The sequence below is a fragment of the Centropristis striata genome, chromosome 5 (assembly GCF_030273125.1).
Source record: "Centropristis striata isolate RG_2023a ecotype Rhode Island chromosome 5, C.striata_1.0, whole genome shotgun sequence".
Lineage (NCBI taxonomy): Eukaryota > Metazoa > Chordata > Actinopteri > Perciformes > Serranidae > Centropristis > Centropristis striata.
In genome coordinates this window covers 40,773,654-40,797,896 of record NC_081521.1, presented here as the reverse complement: position 1 = coordinate 40,797,896, position 24,243 = coordinate 40,773,654, and the positions used below count along the sequence as shown (strand labels likewise).

General features: G+C 36.7%; 1 protein-coding gene across 1 annotated transcript in view; it reads right to left on the bottom strand.

Moving 5' to 3' along the window:
- Nucleotides 1-309: 309 nt before the first annotated feature.
- LOC131972116 (fibulin-2-like) overlaps nucleotides 310-24,243 on the bottom strand; it is a 49,217-nt gene continuing 25,283 nt past the window's right edge. Inside the window, exons 8-17 of the mRNA XM_059333882.1 lie at nucleotides 23,297-23,398; nucleotides 19,150-19,281; nucleotides 11,427-11,564; nucleotides 8,881-9,021; nucleotides 7,790-7,918; nucleotides 6,840-6,965; nucleotides 4,994-5,110; nucleotides 4,764-4,892; nucleotides 2,441-2,564; nucleotides 310-1,262 (exon numbers count right to left, since the gene is read on the bottom strand). Coding sequence (XP_059189865.1) covers nucleotides 905-1,262; nucleotides 2,441-2,564; nucleotides 4,764-4,892; nucleotides 4,994-5,110; nucleotides 6,840-6,965; nucleotides 7,790-7,918; nucleotides 8,881-9,021; nucleotides 11,427-11,564; nucleotides 19,150-19,281; nucleotides 23,297-23,398 — 1,496 coding nt within the window. The 3' untranslated portion in view covers nucleotides 310-904. The remainder of the gene's footprint in view (nucleotides 1,263-2,440; nucleotides 2,565-4,763; nucleotides 4,893-4,993; nucleotides 5,111-6,839; nucleotides 6,966-7,789; nucleotides 7,919-8,880; nucleotides 9,022-11,426; nucleotides 11,565-19,149; nucleotides 19,282-23,296; nucleotides 23,399-24,243) is intronic.

The window sequence follows — 24,243 nt, the reverse complement described above, 5'->3', positions numbered from 1 at the left end:
TGCTCCTATTGGTTTGTTCCAAGTCACGTGACTTTCAAGGTCCCAGCGGTCAGAACAAAAAACATGGCGGACAGTTCTCTCATTTTTTGTGAAAAAAATCAATATTTTGACTTAGTTTCTGCATAAAAATGGATTTTGATCACATTTCTAGCGAGAAATATATGTTTTATTTTCTAAATCTTCACTCAGTGAATGTACATAATCACTTTGTATGTTGGAATAGCCACGGGATATGATGTCATTAACTTGCATTGTAGCGAAATCCGTGTCAGTTTCACGGAAATTTGAGCGATTCCGTGGCTATTCCACGGATTTTGAGTTAAGCGAAATCCGTGGCTATTTCACGGATTTCTGTGAGATCATGTTGGTGAATGATATAGTGAAAAAGACTACAGCCACACTATCAGCTCTGCCTGTACTTGGGCATGACAGTGCTTTGAGCTAAATGCTAATGGCACCATGCTAACGTGCTCCACATGACTTACATGCAGAAGTTTAGTTGGAATTTCTGCATAAAAATGGATTTTGATCACATTTCTAGCGAGAAATATATGTTTTATTTTCTAAATCTTCACTCAGTGAATGTACATAATCACTTTGTGGTGAAGATCTCGCCGGAAAAATATGACTGTCATTAACTTGCATTGTAGCGAAATCTGTGTCAGTTTTACGGAAATTTGAGCGATTCCGTGGCTATTCCACGGATTTTGAGTTAAGCGAAATCTGTGGCTATTTCACAGATTTCTGTGAGACCAGGTTGCTTACAGCAACATTGTTATATTAACTTCAACTGGACGCAGAGTAACTACTCAAACCGATGATGACAGACAGTGGTATCCTTTATGACAATGTTAAATAGTGATAATAAAAAAGGTCCTTAGTGGCCACAGCACATCTCGAGCTGTTAAAGTGAGTTAGCTGTGATGAAGACGAAGATCTTGGCCTGGAAAGTGGTAAACGTCCCCTGTCTCCAAAGCTTCATCTCCACATTAACTAGGAAATCTCTCGGACCCTCGACCTGTCGGTTTAAGTACACAGCGCCAGTGTAGGCGTTCAGTTTGCGGGTGCTGAAGTAGTTTTCCTCATTTCCCTGCGTGATGGTGACGATGACGTTGTCTCCGGAGTAGGCGGGAGACGGTCCGATGCGGAAGATCTGGGCGGGGATGACGATGTTGGACTGGAAGCTGAGGTAATAGTAGGTGATTCTCAGAGGAGAGTTCTGACACTCCAGGTAGTTCGGACAGGTGATCCGCTCACAGCGCCTACAAGAGGCAGAGGGGAGACATCACATTACATTACATTACATGTCATTTAGCAGACGCTTTTGTCCAAAGCGACTTACAATAAGTGCATTCAACCTGAAGGTACTAGACATAGACCACAGGAATCAAGTAAGTACATAACTTTAAGAGCTAACTCATCGCTACAGGAGTGCTATATGTTAAAGAAGAAAAGAAGAGGAAAGAAGAAGAAGAAGAGCAATTTTTTTTATTTTTTTTTAAATATATATATGTGTTAAAGGAACACTCCACCGTTTTTTCATATTAAAACATGTTATTCGGTCAAGTAAGACGAGTTGATACAGACCTCTTGCGTCTCAATGCGTGCACTCAATCGCCCTGGCGCGCGGCGTCACTTGGCTAGCACTACGCCAGAGCTAGAGTCTTGAAGCGTGTCCGAGACAAGGTCAGGTGAGGCAATTATATTTGTAGTAGAGCCAGACATATGTACGGCCGATATTGGGCTCACAGACACAGACCGATATCGGGGTATGTTAAAATAATTGATTATTTTCTATAGTGGTAAATGATTTTATGCTTGATTTCTGCTTCTCTGTTGTTTGACTCCCTGGTGTCTGACTCTGTGCGTGACTATCAGGTCAGCCTTGGTAAATATCTCTGTGCATTTATATTAAATTAGGCAATATGATTTTGATACAATGATTATGTTTGTGTGTTAATGTTATAACATATATTTCATTGTCTGTTTCACATTTTTTAGACATTTAGAATCTATGTGAGACAGTGAAAATCCTTTGGCTCTGTAAGACATGATATCTTTGTGAGACATAACAAGGCAGGAGGTTTTTGTTGAATGTAGTTCAATATTCATTTCTAGACATTATTGACAGTCTAATACATTGCATGTATAATGTATATTAATGTTGGTCTTTATTTAAGTTTTTTGTTTATGAAAACAGCCTTTTAAATACCTTTGCATAATCTTGTTGATGAAAAATCAGTGCACAATCGATATAGAAAACCTCACAAATTTAGGATGGGTAAAGCAAAAAAGATAATAGATAAATGTTCCCAATCACTTCAACTGATTGATCTTATATAATGCTGATGCAAACATATCAAAATGTCCATATCATGAAAGATCTATGATGCATCACAGTGAAAGTTTTTGTGGATTTAACACAGATTTGATCACTTACGTGTCAGACACTTTTCTGTAGTTTGGTGGGCAGTCGAGGGAAAGGCAGCGGTAGCCTCCCTGGATGTTGTAGCAGGTCTCCGCCAGTGAGCAGTTATGAGCCCCAGTGGCACACTCATCGATATCTACAACACAGTTAATGCACATGGGCTGGTTTACTGCCTGGAGACGTGGACACGCTTCATAGTCAGAGCACAATTGAACTTTGAAGAAAAGCCTCATTGCTGAAACATGCAAGTCCAAATCTAGTCGTTGTAGGGAAAAAGCTGCTCAAGTAAAAAAAATCAAATTAGCAAGACAAGATTTTTAGGCCAATAAAGTTTTACAGCCAGTGTAATTACTGAGCCACTGTTAAAGTACCAATTATATTTATCTGAGCATAACCATTACTATACACTCTGTGTAGAGTTAAACGGGTGCAAAGTCATTTTTAAAACTCCATTGCATCTGTTTTTTTTCGTTTCTGTTTCAATAACTATACTAGTATTAGTCAGGGCTATACATGTATGTAGCAAACTGTCTTTATTTAATTTACTAGTATTATCATTTGAGTTGATGTTGCTCTTGTCATCAATGTTATCACCCCATGATAAGGTTCTGTTTGCAGAAGAAAACATGGATGAAGGAAGGTTTACATGGGGCAGATAAACTCACTATTATTAAGGCTGTTATTATGATTTTCGAATTATCATTATAATCTTTATTTTATTTTTTTCTGATTTTCAAGTTGCCTATCAATTTAGGTATAAGTACGTCTTTGTAAGAGTATTGTGATAGAGTTTAAATGCTTTTGCAAGGATGTGATTTTGATTTTATTTATATTATGTTGTTTATTTTTTAAAACCATTTCTTTCTTTGTATGTTTTGATGAAAAGACTTGACATGTTTACAAGATGTAGAGCAACATGTATGTGCTGTTTTGTTTTTCTTCAAATAAAAAGTTTAACTAGGACTGCGCGCAGTACTGAACGGGCCCTCGCAGAGTGGAGCCGTCGGGGGAGGGCACGTCAAGCGCGGTCTCGTGTTTCATGGCGAGACGCCATATTTTGGCGCCATGCCACGCCCACATAGTGTGACCGTCGGTAAAGCTTTATACAACTTTTGATCCCAAAGGCCTTGTGATGGTACTGACCAAATGTGAAGTCGATCGGGTGAAATCTGTAGTACGAGTTCGTGAAAGTATGCATGGTGGAAATGGGCCAAAACAGCAGGAAACGCCTATTTCGATCTAATATGGCCGACTTCCTGTACGTTTTAGGGTATGAGTTCTTGAGACTTTTTGGTGCGTCTTGCCATGATACATGTATGTACCAAATTTCATGCTGATACAACATTCCTGTGCGAGGGGCTGAATTTTCTTGACTTTCAAGGGGGCGCTGTTGAGTCATTTTGCCACGCCCATTCCCACGAATACCAGAATACGAAAATTTCACGGGAGATTGACGTATTGACAAATTAGGAGTTTTTGAATATGATAAAGCCCCGAAAAAGGCGATTGATTACCCGGAAAAATAATACCGTATTTTCCGGACTATAAGTCGCAGTTTTTTTCATAGTTTGGCCGGGGGTGGGACTTATACTCTGGAGCGACTTATGTGTGAAATTATTAACACATTATTACCGGTATATCATTTCACATGTTATTTTCACACTAAACCGCCAGAGGGCGCTCTAGGCTGAGTATGAGGATGAGTCTGACGTAAGCGACGTAGAAGAAGAAGCGCCGCATCTTCTACCTCCGGAGTTAGCGGAGTTGTTTCAAAGTGACACCGAGGATGAAGATTTCATTGGATTTTAGTTATTTGGAGTGACACGGATGGTTTGGTAAACTTCTTAGCATGTTATTTATGCTATAGTTATCTGAATAACTCTTAATATGTTATGTTAACATACCAGGCACATTCTCAGTTGTGTCATGTAACGTAAGCATACCGTACAATTATTCAGCCTGTTGTTGCCTCTATTCTATTTTAAATTGCCTTTCAAGATGACATGTCTGTTCTTGGTGTTGGATTTTATCAAATAAATTTCCCCCAAAAATGCGACTTATACTCCAGTGCGACTTATATATGTTTTTTCCTTCTTTATTATGCAGTTTATGGCTGGTGCGACTTGTACTCCGGACGACTTATAGTCCGGAAAATACGGTAATAAGAATAGACGGACCAATTTCAATAGGGTCCTCGCACCGTTAGTGCTCGGTCCCTAATAACAAAAAAAAACTCCATTTCAGAGCAGAACTCAACATGATGCACTTGTAATGAAGCAGCTACTGTACAGTGAGAAAATGCCTTTTGGTTTTGCTTTTTTAGAGGGGTGTTCACCTCTGCAGGAGCGTCCATTTGGAGACATGGTGTATCCATATTCGGGACAAGCACACTGGTAACTGCCGGGAACGTTCACACACTTGTAGGTGCACAGATGGCCGATGCTTTGAGAGCACTCGTCGATGTCTGGAGGACAAGGAGGAAGCAAATCATGTGATATTGATTCATAAACTTGTCCAAACATACATTAAAATGTGGTATTTGTGATGTGTAATAGCGTGCCCCACCTTCACAGGTGTGTCCATCCTCCCTCAGGTAGTAGCCCTGTCTGCAGTAGCACTGGTAGGAACCATAGATGTTGGCACACTCCTGACTGCATGGGCTGGCCAAACACTCATTCACATCTGGAGATTAGAGGTTAGAGCTCATTACTGTCACCATCCACTTGATCAAAGGATTTTCAATGTTTTTATCCTAACATATAAACACGATGTTGTTATTAAGCCAATTATGTTTTTACTGGTTTGTGCTTTAAGGCATGGCATGATGCACGGTGTAACACCAGCATCCCTCTTCAGCAATATGCTGCACAGCGGCCAGCTTTAATATCAGCTCAGTCTAGGAATCTGCACACACACGCACACACAATCCTGGCGCGCACACACACACACACACACACAGGCATATTTTCACTTGCAGATTCACAAAAACATACAACCACATGCACCAACATGTACACATGGATGCACACACTCTCTCACACCCAGGCAGGCAGACGTTAACACACACACACACACACACACACACACACACACACACACACACACACACACACACACACCTTCACAGTTCTTGTACTTCTATCTTTGTGAGGACCCTCTTTGTAATAGTGAATTCCCTTGAAAAGTTATAATAGTTTCGGATTTTTCATTAGTTTTAGTTTTATTTTCGTTGTGATTTTTTGTTTTCAAATTCAGTTAGTTTTAATTAGTTTTTAGAGTCAGTTTGCCAGTTTTAGTTTAGTTTTTATGTTTTTGAAATGCTTTAGTTTTAGTTTAGTTTTTATTAGTTGTAGTTTTTTTTAATGGGGTATTTGTTGGGTGGGAGATTAAAAGAGGTCACAGTAGGGGTGGTCGAGTCCCGCATCGGACGGCCCTTTACTGCATGTCATTCCCCTCTCTCTGCCCCCTGTTTCCTGTCTCTCTTCAACTATCCTGTCCATTAAAGGCATGAAAAAGCCCAAAAAAAATACATTAAAAAAAAAAAAAAAAAAGAGGTCACAGTAAATTTTGCCTTCATTTCCTTTGTCTGATCCATCTTCATTATGAATGAAAAAAGTTGACAATGACGAAAAAACGAAGGACATTTTCACTATAATTTTAGTTAGTTTTAGTTATTTTTGTAACCACACAATACAGTTTGAGTTAATTTTTTTAAACTCTCATTTTTGAGAGGACCGGCCAAAATGTCCCCACCAAGGCTATTATAGTTAACGAAAACTAACAAAATAACGAAAACTAAAATTGCAAATACATTTTTGTTAACTGAAATAAAAATAAAAACAAGAGTTTTTTAAAAGCGATAACTAACTGAAACTGTATTGTGTGGTTACAAAACTAACTAAAACTAACTATAATTATAGTGAAAATGTCCTTAGTTTTTGTCTTTGTCAACTTTTTTCATTCATAATTCAGTGTTTCTATTTGAACATGCAACACATGGTGAATATGTTTACTGAGACTGGGATGTTTACACTAGAACCAAAATACAAAACACCCAGAACTGTAAGAGTTAATAACCTTATTGGGGCTGAGATGATAAACCAAAGGAAATAAAGGCACATACGCATTACAAAAAAACTAAAACTAACACTAAAACTAATAAAAACTAAACTAAAACTAAGCATTTTCAAAAAATAAAAACTAAACTAAAACTAGCAAACTCAGTCTAAAAAATAACTAAAACTAACTGAATTTGAAAACAAAAATTCACAACGAAATTAAAACTAAAACTAATGAAAAATCCAAAACTATTATAACCTTGGTCCCCACTCTGTTGGTTAAAAATGTGTTCTGGTCCTCACTATGTAGGAAGAACACACACACACACACACACACACACACACACACACACCTTCACAGTTCTTGCCATCGCCGGATAAGCGGAAGCCAGAGGTACACGAGCATTCGTAGGAGCCTGGGGTGTTCTCACAGGTCTGGGCACACAGGCGGCCTGGGTAGCGCCAGCACTCATTTACATCTGAGAGGAAGAAGCAATGTCATCATACCTCCGTAAGTGTGTATTGCATTTGTGTAGTTGCACCCATGTGTGCAAGTGCACGCGTGCAACCAAGCATGAGCCGGTTGCTCGGCCGTCCTGCACGGCCACGTACGTATACGTGTGCATGTCTGTGTGTGTTTGTGTGCATGTCAACGAGAGTGTGATGCGAGGGGAGCAGCTGCCTGCTGATAGTCTAAACACTTGAGGAGAGTCCATTATTATGAGAGTCACAACACAGTGAATCACAAACAGAGGCAGCAGCAGCAGCAGCAGCAGCAGCAGCAGCACAATCCTCTGCAGCAGGAGACGTGATCGGCCCAGTGGCTACTGCTGCAGCAGCTCTCCCACCACAGAATAATAAACAGGAGCAGCAGAGCAAGCAGGAGAAGAAGAGGGGTGGCTGTACAGCACTGTGAAAATGATAAGGGTGAAAGGAAGGGAAGGAGAAAATAGACTGAGGAGGACACTGAGGACCAGGAGAGTAAAAGGGAAAATGTACAAAGCTCCTCTTTTCTTTCTCTTAACCCATTGAGGCCTGAAAAATCGCTGGGCGATTTTAAAATAAGCCTCTAATTTTTGCTTATTCTGGAAAAATTCTGGGGAAAAAAGTGTCAACTCTTCTACTAAATAATAGATTTTTCAGCCTCTGTAGCAGATAGAAATGAAATTCAAAAAGTATTTGAGAGCGTATACAAATACTACAAAATGACGTAAACGCTTTCCAGGATTCAATGGGTTAAAACTTGTATATGTGCAGCATGTGTTCTTCTCCCGCATGATGATGTTTATGACGTCCAGCATACCTACACACATCCTCCTGAATGAATCATACTGATAGCCTGTCTGGCATTCACAACGATAGGAACCAGGCAGATTGTGGCACAGCTGGCCCTCTCCACATCGATGCAGACTGCTCTGACACTCGTCCACATCTACAAGACACACATGGATGGTAAAGTGATGGAAAACAATCAATGACATCACATTCAGACTGTTATTTGTTGTTGTTGTTAGTTCTTTGGCCATCTCGTTAGTGTCTGAAATACAATTTTGGGGAATTGCTTAAACACCTAAACGTCTGAAACCATGATTTTTAAAAAAAGGCACCAAAAGTACAAACGTGTTTCGCCTGTTTTCTCAAAGATGGCAGTCAATCTAATTCTTGAATAAAGTGTCTAATGCAGCATTTCCCAAGTGTCTCCTGGAGAACCACTTGTCCTTCATGTTTTACATCTCTCCTTTCATTTCGACATAGAAGTGAGATGTTTTAGCTCCAGGTTATGTGTGCTCTGAGGCTTTTGACATAAATTTACTCCAAACTTTTCCACAAGAGCATTCACAAAATAACTGTAATATTATTTATCATTTGCTGCATTGGAAAAAAAACAGCAAAAACACTAATTCTTTAGTTTTTTCCAAGCATTCTGTATATCTCCTCTAAATGTCTCTTTTTATTTTATTTATTTATTTATTTAATATTATTATTATTGGTTTGGTTTTATGTGTATGTATATGTATGTATGTATATTTTTATTTTTATTTTTCGTTTTTTATTATTTATTCGGCTACTGTTCACCCCTCCTGTTTTTCTTTGAAGGGGAGAGAGTTGTATTTTCTCATTATCATTACTATTTATTGTTTTTTGCTTATTTTATGTGAATGTAACTCTCTGGTTCGGGGGGCGGGGGGTTGTTCTAAAAGGGGGAAAAATGGGTGAATTGTACCTTTTCTGATTGAATATGTATTATGTCCTGACAACCCAATAAAGATATATATGAAAAAAAAACAAAAAAAAAAACACCAATTCTAGTGATTTAATCACATTAATGTCCTCAAGTCTGTATATCAAACCACCAGAGTACACTTTTTCATGTGAAACAACTACAAATCATACCAATACACCTGGATCCATCAGGACTGGAATGATAGCCCCGGCTACATATCAACTTCCTCTGGCAAATGTAGGATCCCACTGTGTTGATGCAGTTAAATCCCAGGCTGCACGGCTGGGCCGAAGTGCCACACTCATCAATGTCTGTTACAGAAAGAGAGAGAGATGAAGAAAGACAGAAAACCCAAAGGCACAAAGGTGAGGCAGCAGAGACCAGAGGGCAGCTCTTTTAGCCACACTGTGATATCAAAGCTAACACACATCACACAGTCGCATTCCCTCCGATCATTTTGTTGTGTGTGTGTCTGACATTTTCTCGATTTTCTCATTTCTCTGAGCATTTCTCCTACACTCCTTTCACAGGGGCGTCGGCTGCCTCGACATGCCCCAGTTCCTGCCCCTGGGGGCTAATTCCACAGCATCAGTTTGTACTGGAGGAGGACAGGGGATTGGCTTTTATCCACCCCTCTGCAGCCCCTAACAGCAACCTGTCTGATCTCCTGTCTGTGTGGCATTTAACCCCTCGGTCACTGAAGCTGCGCTGATTCACCTGCATGGCGTACAACCGTGGACTATGATTCACCTGTGGGGAAATTTTCTGCTTTTGGAACAAGATTAGGAATCTCTAAAAGCCAAAACAATACTGAGTGTTATGTAAAACAAGGCTGAAGACGCTACAAAGTTCATTTGTCAGACAAGATTGAACCCTTATACAGTCGGTAATTTGTTTCCCTCAAAAGAAACACTTTTTATTTCTCCGATTAGTGCAAAAATGTTTCAAAAGATGCCTAAAAGCAGTGGTGGAAAAAGTATTCAGATCCCTTACTTAAGTAAAAGTACTGAGACAACACTGTGAAATTACTCCACTACAAGTAAAAGACTTACTGAAGTAAAAGTACAGAAGTATCAGCATCAAAATGTACTTAAAAGTATCAAAAGTAAAAGTACTTTTTATGCATAATGGACCCACTTGGATTGTTTTATATATTCTAAAAATATATTGTTGGATTATTATTTTTGATGCATTTATGTACGGACCGCTTTAATTTTCCCAAGGTAGGGCTCATTTTTACTACTTAATATACTCTTATGATGTTAGCAAACATTTCATATTAATTATGTTTTTATGTTAAATCTTGAACTGAAAAGTAACTAAAGCTGGCAGCTAAATATAGTGGAGTAAAAAGTACAATATTTGCCTCAAAATGTAGTGAAGTAGAAGTATAAAGTTACATAAAATGGAAATACTCAAGTAAAGTACAATTATCTCAAAATTGTACTTAAGTACAGTACTTGAGTAAATGTACTTAGTTACATTCCACCACTGCCTAAAATCTCATTTAACTGCTGTTTTAAAATTCTAATTCACACACAAATACACTTTTATAACATGTTCATTTTTGTTTGTTGTTTTTGTTATTGTCATTATAACTTGTTGATGTTATACATGTGTTTTTTTCTATTATCAGTTTATTACTTTCTAATAATTATGACATTTTAGGTGGAGGCTTTTAAATAAATAAGGCCATCTGGGTTTTCTGCCTCTCCCTGCACTTTACACTAAATGTTATATTTGTCATTTTATGTAATTCTAACTGTGCAAATAAAATAAACCTAAAACCAGAAAATATGTATAACCTACACTACCGGGCAAAAGTTTTAACACCCCAATTTTTCCAGTTTTTTATTGAAATTCAAGCAGTTCAAGTCAAATGAACAGCTTGAAAGGGTACAAAGGTAAGTGGTGAACTGCCAGAGGTAAATAAAAAAAGGTAAGCTTAACCAAAACTGAAACATAATGTACATTTCAGAATTATACAAGTAGGCCTTTTTCAGGGAACAAGAAATGGGTTAACAACTTAACTCTATGGAGTCTTGGGCTATTTTGTCCATTTTTGAATTCTTTTCATGTCTTTGTAAGTCATTTTGTGTCGTTTTTTTTGGTAATTTTGTTTCTTTTTTTAGTCATTTTGTGTCTTTTGTTGGTCATTTTGTGTCTTTTTTTAGTCATTTTGTGTCTTTTTGTGTCTTTTTTTGGTCATTTTGTGTCTTTTTTTAGTCATTTTGTGTCTTTTTTTGGTCATTTTGTGTCTTTTTTTAGTCATTTTGTGTCTTTTTTTGGTCATTTTGTGTCTTTTTTTAGTCATTTTGTGTCTTTTTTTGTCTTTTTTTAGTCATTTTGTGTCTTTTTTTGGTCATTTTGTGTCTTTTTTTAGTCATTTTGTGTCATTTTGTGTCTTTTTTTAGTCATTTTGTGTCATTTTGTGTCTTTTTTTGGTCATTTTGTGTCTTTTTTTGGTCATTTTGTGTCTTTTTTTAGTCATTTTGTGTCTCTTGGTGTCTTTTTTTGTGATTTTGTGTCTTTTTTGGGTCATTTTGTGTCTTTTTTTAGTCCTTTAGTCCAACATAAAATGTGATTTTGAATTTCAGAGTACACTGAGACATTAAACTGCATCATTTTCAATTAAATTCTGGAAAAGTTGGTGTGTTCTAAAACTTTTGACCAGTAGTGTATATAATCATCCCAATAAGAATGTTATTCCTCTTACCTATACAGTTGCCTTGTGTGTCTTGGTTAAAGCCAGCAGCACATCGAGGTTTGGGGTTGCACCTGAACGAGCCCTGTGTGTTCACACACTCGAAGCCGAGCCCACAGTTATGACTCTGATGCACACACTCGTCGATATCTGTGGGAGAAAATGAATGAATACACTAATGGAGAATGATTGGTTGCAAATAAAGCATAATTCAAACTTAATGATTCACTCCATGTGTTACTACAGCTGCAGTACATGCTCCAAGATACATGTAATGCCACATTTCACCACTGGATGGCACTGTGGCTCAATGGCAGATTATACAGGTAGTCATTTTTACTGTGGTTCATCTATCATAAAGCTGTCTTTGTCAATAAGTTGATGAAGAGTAAAATAATTGTATTACTCTCAGGAATCTTATCTATACTAATCAGTTGGGTTACAACCAAAATAACCTGAATGACAGTTTATTATTTCAGCTCGATGAATACATCTAAAAAAAAGTACAGTATCAGCATCGAAATTGAAAACCCCAGTTGAGACGCATTTCGATTTGCACTGCTGTAAACCTGAATATTATCAGCAAATTCCACGTATTAACCAGGAAATACCTAATGCCTTAAAGACCTTATTCAAAGAATCAGAATAGAATATGCTGTTTACATATGGTCATATTTTTTAACAATAGTGTAATATGAATGTGCATGTAAAGTCATTGTCTGGAACTCACAAATCCCTGCAATTTCATAGCAATCCATCCAATAGTTTTGGAGACAATTTAATCTGAACCATACTAGACAAAATTTTAAATTGAAATAGATTCTGCATATAGTAGATTAAAGGCATTTTAGCCAAATCTATTAGAAATAACGGTAACACTTTCTATGAAGACTACATCTATAGTGCATTATGAGCGCATTCATAGTGAATTATAATTAAAATTATGAGTCAAACCATCATAAAGTCACATGCAGTCGTTCTCCTGTGCAGAGAGTGAATGAACACTGCAGTATATCCCCCAAGAGCCCTCTAACACCTGTCTACTGAGGGATTTACCTCCTGTCAATCATCCTTCCACATCTGTTCCCGTAGTATGAACAAAGCTGGAGGGAAATCACGATCTCAAAGGAACACAAAATGTGGTGCATATGTGTGTATGTGTGCATAATGCATGAGCTTCTTGTATTTTCAAGCAGGCTTGCTGGATTTTTACCACTGTAATTGCTGTATAGAGGCCTGAAACAGCTTTTGGCAAGCAACCCTGCTGATAAAGGGTAGGTCTCTAAACAGCAGATAGTGATTGAGCATCTCGCTCCTGTCACATGGCTGGCAGGGTCGGCAGGAGCTGAGTGAGCCCCACACAGAAGGAGGCGCAGAGAGAAAAGCCAGGAAGCAGGATAAATGTGTGAGAGATTGGCCATGACCTCCTGTGAAAATGTGAATCTTTTTTCTTTTCTTTTTTTGCTGTTTTCAGTCACTGTACACTGTAAAAAATGTTTAAATTACAGTAAAAAACTGTCAAATTGCATCAGAAATAGGTCGTAAAATTAAACATTGTACATCACCGTAGTAGATACTTTTAATTACTGTAAATCAAACAATAGTATAAAACTTTAAATTCTACCGCCATAAACTGTAGAAAACACACAGTTTTGCTGTAAAAAATATAAAATTTTCATGTAAAGTTAATGGAGAAATACCATGATGACACAATTATCCTAAAAGTAATGGGATTATTCTGTATAAATTACAGTTTTTGCTGATATTTACATTAACATAAAATCCAGGTTAAGTAAGTTTTGAACTTTACCTGGTGATCTAATTTTGCCGTTTGGTATAAGTACTTTTACAGAAGAAGGGCTCTGAATACTTTTTCCAACACTTAAAAAATATCTTATTCGGAAAAGTTATCCTACTCCCTCAAAATCCAGACTGACAAATTTTCTAGAATATGGTCTAAATGGACTGGGTATGTTGATCATATAGGCCTAAGATCAGATTTTGTTTGAGTATTTTTTGTTTTTGTCTTGTTGTAATTATCTATGTGTATGCATGTCCCTTTTTCTTTATTTATTTTCTTTCAGAGAATTAAAGTGAAACTCCCCCTTATGTTCGAACTGTATACATAAAAATGTTTAAAAAATTGGGCCTGGGAAGAAAACTGATGTTTTTCAAATGAATGAAAATCCTGATGGATATCTTTTCTATGATTTAGTTTTCTTTTCCTTTTTTTTTTGGCTTTTCCTATCAGGAACCTGTACATATAAGAGAAATTATGTTTTGTTTTTTAAGAAGGGAAAATATCCTATGTTGTATGTAACCTGTTGGCCTCAATAAAGATAAAATTAAAAAAAATATATATATATCTTATTCATATTAACTTAATCAATGAGTTCTTATAACTTTGGTGACTTTTCCTCTAGCACCACCATGAGGTTGAGAGGTGATTCTGAGTGAAATATCTAAACAACCTCAACCACAATGACAGGACATTCTCAGCCTTAGTACAGTGTCCACTGATTGTGTTGAACATAACACGTTTTTTTTTAGAATTGTATGATTAATATGTTTTGGCCCCAATCCCCTAATGGATAAAATGACCATGAGTTGTTTTAGGTGCCACCTAATAATGAGTACCTTCTGACAAATCGGCACTATAGAAATTCATATTGTATTAGCTAGCAATTCATATTTGAGGGTGATAAAAGCCTAAATTTGATGATTACTTCCCAAAATCTTAAAGGAACACTCCACCGTTTTTTCATATTAAAACATGTTATTCGGTCAAGTAAGACGAGTTGATACAGACCTCTTGCGTCTCAATGCGTGCACTCAATCGCCCTGGCGCGCGGCGCCACTTGGCTAGCACTTAGCTTAGCCCAGTTCATTCATTAGGATCCAAACAGATGGACAGTTAGAAGCGACCAAACTCCTCCACGTTTTCCCTATTTAAATACACTTACTCGGCGCAGTAATATCATCACTCCTGAGGGGAGAAGATTTTTCAGGAGTGATGATATTACTGCGCCGAGTCGAAGTGCTCCCAAGTGCTATTCCGCCATACATTATAGTTCTCCTTTTTATCCGCTTAGAAAAGCGCCACGTTTTATTTTGTGTCGCCATACTTGGTCGTTTAACTACTCGTGTAGCTGTATTTAAATAGGGAAAACGTGGAGGAGTTTGGTCTCTTCTAACTGTCCATCTGTTTGGATCCTAATGAATGAACTGGGCTAAGCTAAGTGCTAGCCAAGTGGCGCCGCGCGCCAGGGCGATTGAGTGCACGCATTGAGACGCAAGAGGTCTGTATCAACTCGTCTTACTTGACCGAATAACATGTTTTAATATAAAAAAACGGTGGAGTGTTCCTTTAAATATAAGCCACGCTGCTATAACTGTAAACTGCAAACTGACATGTGTAGGACATCTGGGTGTCACATTCTGGTTCGATTAAGCTATGAAACAAACAAGGAATGGTGTGATTTTTGGCACAAAATGTGTCAATCTGGTGTTAAAGATTGAACACGCTGAGTTGGAGAGGCTACAGTGAATACTGATGCAAGATTGCACGATTAATTCATGGCCCTAACTGAGTCATTCTGTTTAGAGAACAGAGACAACACAATTCAGTTTCTCCCTGCGTGGGGACTTTGCTTCAGGAGGCTAAAGGAGTGTTTCATTACTGTCTCCATGAAAGACATGAATAGGGAATAGGTAGCGCTGGATGATCACGATTCTTTCCCCCACTCTGCACAACAACAGCAAGGGTTGGGGAGTAACAGAATCCAAGTAATGGGATTACATATTTAAAGGAAAATATGAGTAAGTGTATGCCATTAGTCATATTTTTAATTTCTGTCCAGTTTTAGAAACATTCTGGAGGGCAGTTCAGGAGAAAATCATCAGTACATTTTAGTTAAAGAAGTCATTAAAACCACTTAATATTATTTTAGGTATTATTCCATCCGAAATTGAGAAGAAAGGAGATAAATATCTGTATACAGTGATACGTATAGCTGTATTAAAACAGATCACACGAAATTGGTTGGACGTTAATTCACCATCCATCAAGAAATGGAAAATAACAGTAGATCACATTAAGGAAATGGAAAGAATCACCTACAAATTAAGAAACAGAGAAGAAGAATTTAAAAGAAACTGGAGTAAATGGTAATGGAAATAAATGGAGTGGAAAACTAGAATTATTAGATACTAGAATTTTTTCTTTTTTTTTTTTGCTGTGTTTTTGTTTTTGTTTTTTCTTCTTCTTCTCTTTCTTTTCCTTAATGAAAGAATTCATTGAATAAGCAAACAATTAAAAATGAATATCTTATTTACTTATTTATTTATTCTTTTGGCATTGCCTCTTGTAAAAAAATGCATAAATGTGGCAGGATGAATTGAATATGTGATGAAGCTGTTAACATTTGTAATTTCATAACCTGCAATAAAGTAATAAAAAAAAAGTGTATGCCATTAGTGTAAACCTGTGTTATCCTGAATACACTTACCATCTTTAAAATGTATAAGTGGCATGCATTTCTCATAAACAGATTTTTTTTTTATGAAGAGAAACAATCTGTTCATGTATAATGCAAAACACAAATGGCAGATGAATGAGCTCAGCATGACAAATTTGTAATTTTCCAAAAGTAATCCAAACTATTTGGAATATACTACTTAGTTTGAGTATCTAATGCAGGGGTCTCAAACTCAAATTACCTGGGGGCCGCAAAATGACCAAAAAAAGACACAAAATTACAAAAAAAATGACACAAAATTACTTAAAAAAGACACAAAATGACAGAAAAAAGATACAAAATTACTAAAAAAAAAAAAGACACAAAATGACCAAAAAAATGACACAAAATGACTGAAAACACTAAATTACTTTAAAAAGACACAAAATGGCAAAAAACGACACAAAATTACTAAAAAAAAGACACAAAATGACAGAAAAAAACATAATTACTTAAAAAAGACACAAAATTACTAAAAAAAGACACAAAATGACAGAAAAAAAACAATTACTTAAAAAAGACACAACATTACTAAAGAAAAGACACAAAATTACTAAAAAAGACACAAAATTACCAAAAAAAGACACAAAATTATATAACATAACATTTCCACTTCTTCCGGTAACAACAACACAGCAGATAATAAACGCTCCGGTAGCAGCTGCCTTTTTGTTAAGGTCGTCATAGAAACAAGTGAAACAAAGCTCCAGTTTGTGCAATAAAGGGACCTTCCACACACAACACGGTAAAGTGGCATTCATATAAAACTCACATTAAACTTTCATATCAAGGTGGGGGCCACAAAATATCATCACGAGGGCCGCAATTGGCCCGCGGGCCGCAAGTTTGAGACCCATGATCTAATGGAACATTTTAACCCATTGAGGCCTGAAAAATCGCTGGGCGATTTTAAAATAAGCCTTTAATTTTCTGGAAATTGTGGAAAAATTCTGGGAAAAAAAGTGTCAACTCTTCTACTAAATAATAGATTTTTCAGCCTCTGTAGCAGATAGAAATGAAATTCAAAAAGTATTTGAGAGCTTATACAAATACTACAAAACGACGTATCCGCTTTCCAGGCTTCAATGGGTTAAGGCATGTGTCTCAAACTCGCGGCCCGCGGGCCAATTGTGGCCCTCGTGACGATATTTTGTGGCCCCCACCTTGATATGAAAGTTTAATGTGAGTTTTATATGAATGGCACTTTACCGTGTTGTGTGTGGAAGTTCCCTTTAATTACTTTTTTTGGTAATTTTGTGTCTTTTTTAATTGATTTTGTGTATTTTTTTGGTCATTCTGTGTCTTTTTTGGTAATTTTGTGTTTTTAAAAAAAAATTATTTTGTGTCTTTTTCAAATAATTTGTGTCTCTTTTGGTAATTCTGTGTCTTTTTTTGGTAATTGTGTCTTTTTTCAGTCATTTTGTGTCTTTTTTTGGTCATTTTGTGTCTTTTTTGTGTGTGTAATTTTGTGTCTTTTTTAAGTAACTTAGTTTTTTTTCTGTCATTTTGTGTCTTTTTCAGTCATTTTGTGTCTTTTTTTGTCATTTTGTGGGCTTTTTTGGTAATTTTGTGTCTTTTTAAAAACATTTTTTTTTAGTAATTTTGTGTCTTTTGGTCATTTTGTGTCTTTTTTTGTCTCATTTTGTGTCATTTTAAAATAATTTTGTGTCCTGTGTGTGTCTTTTTTAAGTAATTTAGTTATTTTTCTGTTATTTTGTGTCTCTTTTGGTCATTTTGTGTCTTTTTTAAAAATAATTGTGTGTCTTTTTTGCTAATTATGTGTCTTTTTTGTCATTTTGTGTCTTTTGTAAGTAATTTTGTGTCTTTTTTAGTAATTTTGTGTCTTTTTTTGGTCATTTTGAAACTGCCTCCAGCGGCCCCCAGGTAATTTGAGTTTGAGACCCCTGGGTTAAGGCCTGTATTATTCAGTAATCTGTAGTGGAATACATTTTAAAAGTAACCCTCTGACAACAGCCTGAAGAAGCAGCTGTTTGGAGGCTAATCCTTCAACATGCTTTCTTGTTAAATGCTCATTTTTGCCTGATTGAACATTCTTTAAGTTCACAAGGAGCAAGAAGTCTCCTGGCTGAGTGCTCAGAAACCCATCTGCAGTGGTAAACAGCATTTACAGCACATATAAAACTCATCTTAGGGGTCCCTCTTCCTGAACGCTGCTGCTGATGCTGCTGCTTTATGAATGAGACCTCTGCACAGGCTCAATTTATGGTGCATGGAAATAATGAGACGTATTGGGAGGTTTACTATTGCATCCCAAAGTTGGGCGCCACCCTCAAAGACAAGCCAGGCAGATCTTCACACTGAGAGCAAGCAAATACTATGGAAATAGCTTTTTTTTTGGAGTAACATTTTCCTATTATCCCATCGTGTCTGTGTGCTCACATGTGAAATTACATGATCACTGGAAAAAAAATCTAATTTTCAATACTTTCTCTAAGTCATGGGTCTCAAACTCGCGGCCCGCGGGCCAATTGCGGCCCTCGTGACGATATTTTGTGGCCCCCACCTTGATATGAAAGTTTAATGTGAGTTTTATATGAATGGCACTTTACCGTGTTTTGTGTGGAAGGTCCCTTTAATTACTTTTTTGGTAATTTTGTGTCTTTTTTTAATAATTGTGTGTCTTTTTTTCATAATTTTGTGTCTTTTTTTCATAATTTTGTGTCTTTTTTAAATCATTTTGTGTCTTTTTCAAATAATTTTGTGTCTCTTTTAAAACCATGTTGTGTCTTTTTTAATAACTTTGTGCCTTTTTTAAATATTTTTTTGTCTTTTTTAATAATTTTGTGTCTTTTTTAAATATTTTGTGTCTTTTTTGGTAATTCTGTGTATTTTGTTGGTCATTTTGTGTCTTTTTTGTCATTTTTGTGTCTTATTTAAGTCAGTTTGTGTTTTTTTCTGACATTTTGTGTTTTTTTCTGACATTTTGTGTCTTTTTTTGTTATTTTGTGTCTTTTTTTAGTAATTTTGTGTCTTTTTTTAGTAATTTTGTGTATTATTTTGGTCATTTTGATATTGCCTCCAGTGGCCCCCAGGTAATTTGAGTTTGAGACCCGTGCTCTAAGTGATTGTTCACATGAACAATGTGCTTTCCTTACATTGTTAACATGCAGTAAAACAAATGCTCTCCTGCTGGTATTTACAACACATTCACTGCTGGTGGAAGTGAGATACTTTGATGCTGATAAGGCGTGGTGTACCTTCACAAATGTCTCCGTTGATCTGGTATCCTGGGGGACAGGTGATCAGTCTCTGACAGACAAAACTCCCAGCAGTGTTCACGCAGCGCTCACTCAGCTGGCAGGCACTCATGGACAAACACTCATTTATGTCTAAAAAAAAAAAAAAGGAATAAAAGACAAATGTGGCAGTGTGAAGAAAGAAAAGTGCACAGTAGAAGATGCTGCACTGTTAAAAATCTTTGTAGAAATAACAGTAAAACACTGTCAAATACATCAGAAATAGGGCGTAAAATAAAAAATTGTATATCACCATATTAGACACTTTTAATTAATCAAAATCAAATCAAATAATAGCACAAAACTTTTACTTTTTTCTGCCATAAAGTGGAAGAAACACACTGTAAAAATATAACATTTTCATGCAAAATGTATGGAGAAATACCATGATGTGTGAATGAATGACACAATTACCCTAAAAATAACAGGAATATTCAGTCTAAATTACAGTTTTTGCTGATATTTACATTTAAATTTAGAATAGAAAATCCACTCACTGTAATTTTTACGGTGAAGTTCTGGCAACCACAGCTGCCGGTATTTTACCGTAAATTAAACAGATTTTTTTTACAGTGTGGATGAATAGGTTTTTAAAAAAAGGGGGGGCTGAAAATACCAACAAATGAGTTGTGGTCTGTGTGGCCAACATGGTCTCACAGGAATCCGTGAAATAGCCACGGATTTCGCTTAACTCAAAATCCGTGGAATAGCCACGGAATCGCTCAAATTTCCGTGAAACTGACACGGATTTCGCTACAATGCAAGTTAATGCCAGTCATATTTTTCTGGCGAGATCTTCACCACAAAGTGATTATGTACATTCACTGAGTGAATATTTACAAAATAAAACATATATTTCTTGCTAGAAATGTGATCAAAATCCATTTTTATGCAGAAACTAAGTCAAAATATTAATTTTTTTCACTAAAAATGGACACAAACCAATTGGAAGTTCCAAAAAAGTGTTCTCATAATTCAACGTGCAGCATATTTCCTTAAGTTTCCCCCCAAAAAAGATACAAAATTACCAAAAAAAGACACAGAATGACCAGAAAAGACACAAAAATACAATAAAAAAGACACAAAATTACCAAAAAAGACACAAAATGACTAAACAATCCCAAAAAATGATCAAAAAAGACACAGAATGACCAGAAGACACAAAATTGACACGGACACAGATTTGGCTACAATGCAAGTTAATGCCAGTCATATCCCGTGGCTATTCCAACATACAAAGTGATTATGTACATTCACTGAGTGAATATTTAGAAAATAAAACATATATTTCTCGCTAGAAATGTGATCAAAATCCATTTTTATGCAGAAACTAAGTCAAAATATTGATTTTTCACTAAAAATGAGAGAACTGTCCGCCATGTTTTTTTGTTCTGACCGCCGGGACCTTGAAAGTCACGTGACTTGGAACAAACCAATAGGAACAAATATCCATGGAATAGCCACGGGATATGACTGTCATTAACTTGCATTGTAGCCAAATCCGTGTCAGTTTCACGGAAATTTCAGCGATTCCGTGGCTATTCCACGGATTTCTGTGAGACCAGGTTCCATATTGCTACATTTGCACATTATTGCACATTTTGCATTTTATGTATAATTGTTGGTCCTGGACTTTTTGTTTTTCCTTTTTAAACTTACTTTGAAGCCAAATAAAGGGCTTGGTCCTTGATTTGAACACTTTCCAGGTAGAGGTAGAAAAGAAATATTTGATAGAAAAATAAGATGTGTAACCCAATTTATGCTTCTACCTTATAGAAGCCGTTCAGTGTAATGGCAAATATCTAGTCCATGTTGATCACATCACAGTATGTGCAACTATTGTCTGCAAGGGGCCATTCTACACGTCCGGAGGATGGATTTTTGGATTGAGCCTTAAAACTTGGTTATAATGCTAAAAACATTTTCTTACATCACACCAAGATAACATTGCGTGCAATCAGAGAAGTAAAAAATAGCTTACAATTTGACAACATTAACTTGCATTGTAGCAAAATCTGTGTCAGTTTCACGGAAATTTGAGCGATTCCGTGGCTATTCCACGGATTTCTGTGAGACCAGGTTCGTGTGGCAGTCAGCAGCTAGAGGCAGATTAAAGAGACAGGTCGGACCCTCCTCTGGGAGAGAGATTAGGGGCAAGGCCACTGGGTATAACATCTACACAATGAGGAATTTGTCACCATACTGAGCCACTCTCTGTGTCACTGCCACAGTTTGTCAAGCAGGAGACAGGCCGGTGGTTATGGCTTAACTTAAAGATATATCCCCGGGGAGACAGCTTAGACACATAGAGCAGGAGCTGATCAGCCTCATGATAAAGCACACAGTCCACCACCATTCTGAGTGGAAATAAAGGGTACATATGGGATGCAGTTGGGAAGATATATATGGTGATAATGCATGGATAGTTGGGATGATCCCTTTGGTAGAGAGTCGGTTCAGGCACAAGATGAAAAGAACGTCTCCCATTTATTTAAATATATTTTTGTCTGCATCACAGTGTGTTGCTGAGAGTGAAGGGGATTAGAGCTGTATCTCCTCTGCACATCTAGAGGCGCTGATTAGAGAAAAAGACAAATCAGTGGCAGACAGTCTTGCCAAGAAACTCTCTTCAACTGGAACCAAACTCCTCTGGCTGAAATAGAGAACTGAAATGAGGTCTCAAATTGTAAGCTATTTTTTACTTCTCTGATTGCACGTTGCAATGTTATCTTGGTGTGATGTAAGAAAATGTTTTTAGCATTATAACCAAGTTTTAAGGCTCAATCCAAAAATCCATCCTCCGGACGTGTAGAATGGGCCCTTGCAGACAATAGTTGTACTGTGAGAGAGCGACTATATATTTGCCATTACACTGAACGGCTTCTAGAAGGTAGAAGCATAAATTGTGTTACACATCTTATTTTTCTATCAAATATTTCTTTTCTACCTCTACCTGGAAAGTGTTCAAATCAAGGACCAAGCCCCTTATTTGGCTTTTAAAGTAAGTTTAAAAAGGAAAAACAAAAAGTCCAAGACCAACAATTATACATAAAATGCAAAATGTGCAATAATGTGCAAATGTAGCAATATGCAGCATATTTATTATTTCTAACTTGCAAACAATGCCAAACAGCATATGAAGTTTATCAGTTTTATAATTTTGAACTGTACAGTATATACACTACCGGTCAAAAGTTTTAGAACACCCCAATTTTCCAAGTTTTTTATTGAAAATCAAGCAAATCAACAGCTTGAAAGGGTACAAAGGTAAGTGGTGAACTTCCAGAGGTAAATAAAAAAAGGTGAAATATAATGTACATTTCAGAATTATACAAGTAGGCATTTTTTCAGGGAACAAGAAATGGGTTAACAACTTAACTCTATGGAGTCTTGGGCTATTTTGTCCATTTTTTAAGTCTTTTCATGTCTTTGTAAGTCATTTTGTGTCTTTTTTTAGTCATTTTGTGTCTTTTGGTGTCTTTTGGTGTCTTTTTTTGGTCATTTTGTGTCTTTTTTTAGTCATTTTGTGTCTTTTGGTGTCTTTTTTTGGTAATTTTGCGTCTTTTTTTGGTCATTTTGTGTCTTTTTTTAGTCATTTTGTGTCTTTTGGTGTCTTTTTTTGGTCATTTTGTGTCTTTTTTTGGTCATTTTGTGTCTATCTTTAGTCCTTTAGTCCAACATAAAATGTGATTTTGAATCTTTTTTTAACTTTCAAAACACTATCATGCTCAATAAAGAATTTTAAATGTCGCAAATGTGCATTAATTTCAGAGTACACTGAGACATTAAACTGCATCATTTTCAATTAAATTCTGGAAAAGTTGGTGTGTTCTAAAACTTTTGACCGGTAGTGTATTTCTTGTATTTAACTTTCCGGGCTATATCAACACAAGTGAAATTACATTTGGTGAATAAAGTGATTCTGTACATGTTTTGCAGTGTCAAGGTTCATATGTTGCTGCAACATGCTGTCCCATTTATACAAGTTCAAGCTCTTACAGCCTCTCAAGAGTACCAGGTGATGTCAGTTACGTCCATAAGGGTTCAGGGTTTAAGGCCTCGGGGTGGAAATTGAGATTCGGCCACAGATGAAGCCAAAGTTTCTTACCCTCGCAGGAGCGTCCATCAGCCATCAGGGAGAATCCTGGCAAACAGGAGCATTGTGGCCTTCCTCCCACCGAGGTGCAGTGTTGCTCACACGGGCCGTTTCCTGAAAATAATACCGCATGTTGAGGTCAAATGAAACAAACTGAACTACCACTTCACACAACAAAACTTAGTCTAAAACAGATGCGGGCTTTGTGGCTCTGGGTGGGAGACAAACATTATTTACTGTATTGCCATTTGCTCATTTCCTTTTTCCAGGTTGATCCCTGACCTGGTCATATTGTATTTCCTACTTTTGGCCCACAGTGTGGTAGACCTCCACCCTAGTGTCATGGAAACCAAACAAGAGAAACAAAATGTGACCTTGCACGATTATGATATGGAGAATGAGTGAGAATGAGTGCTGGAAAACAAACTAACCTTTGATAGCATCTCACCGCTTGTGTTTGACATTTGCAGCACAATTACATTTCGTGGAAAAGGCTGAGTTTGACATAATAACATGTCAATCTATAGCAGCCTGTGCTGGCTTCTCCTCTAAACAAATCCAACTGCATTGAGATGCATGTTCCATTCTCCCATTAAGACATAAGGATGAATGAAAGGGCTCACTGCGAGCTGTCAGGCTGCAGCTCCCTCTCCCTTCATTAAGCTGTACACTGTAAAAAATGTCTGTAGATTTTACGGTGAAAAACTATTAAACCATGACAGTAAAAGACCATAAAATGATAAATGGGTTAATTCAGTTTTAGTAACAATTAAATACTGTAAATGTATATATCAGCCAGAACAGTATTTTTACAGGTTTTAAATAAAAAAATAAAAAACATTACTCTATTACTGTGAAATACATTGGCACCGTGTTTGTAACAAAAAGCATCACTGTAATTTTTGCATTTATTTTTTGTAAAAATACTTTTTCTCACTGTTAAATGTACTAAACACCAT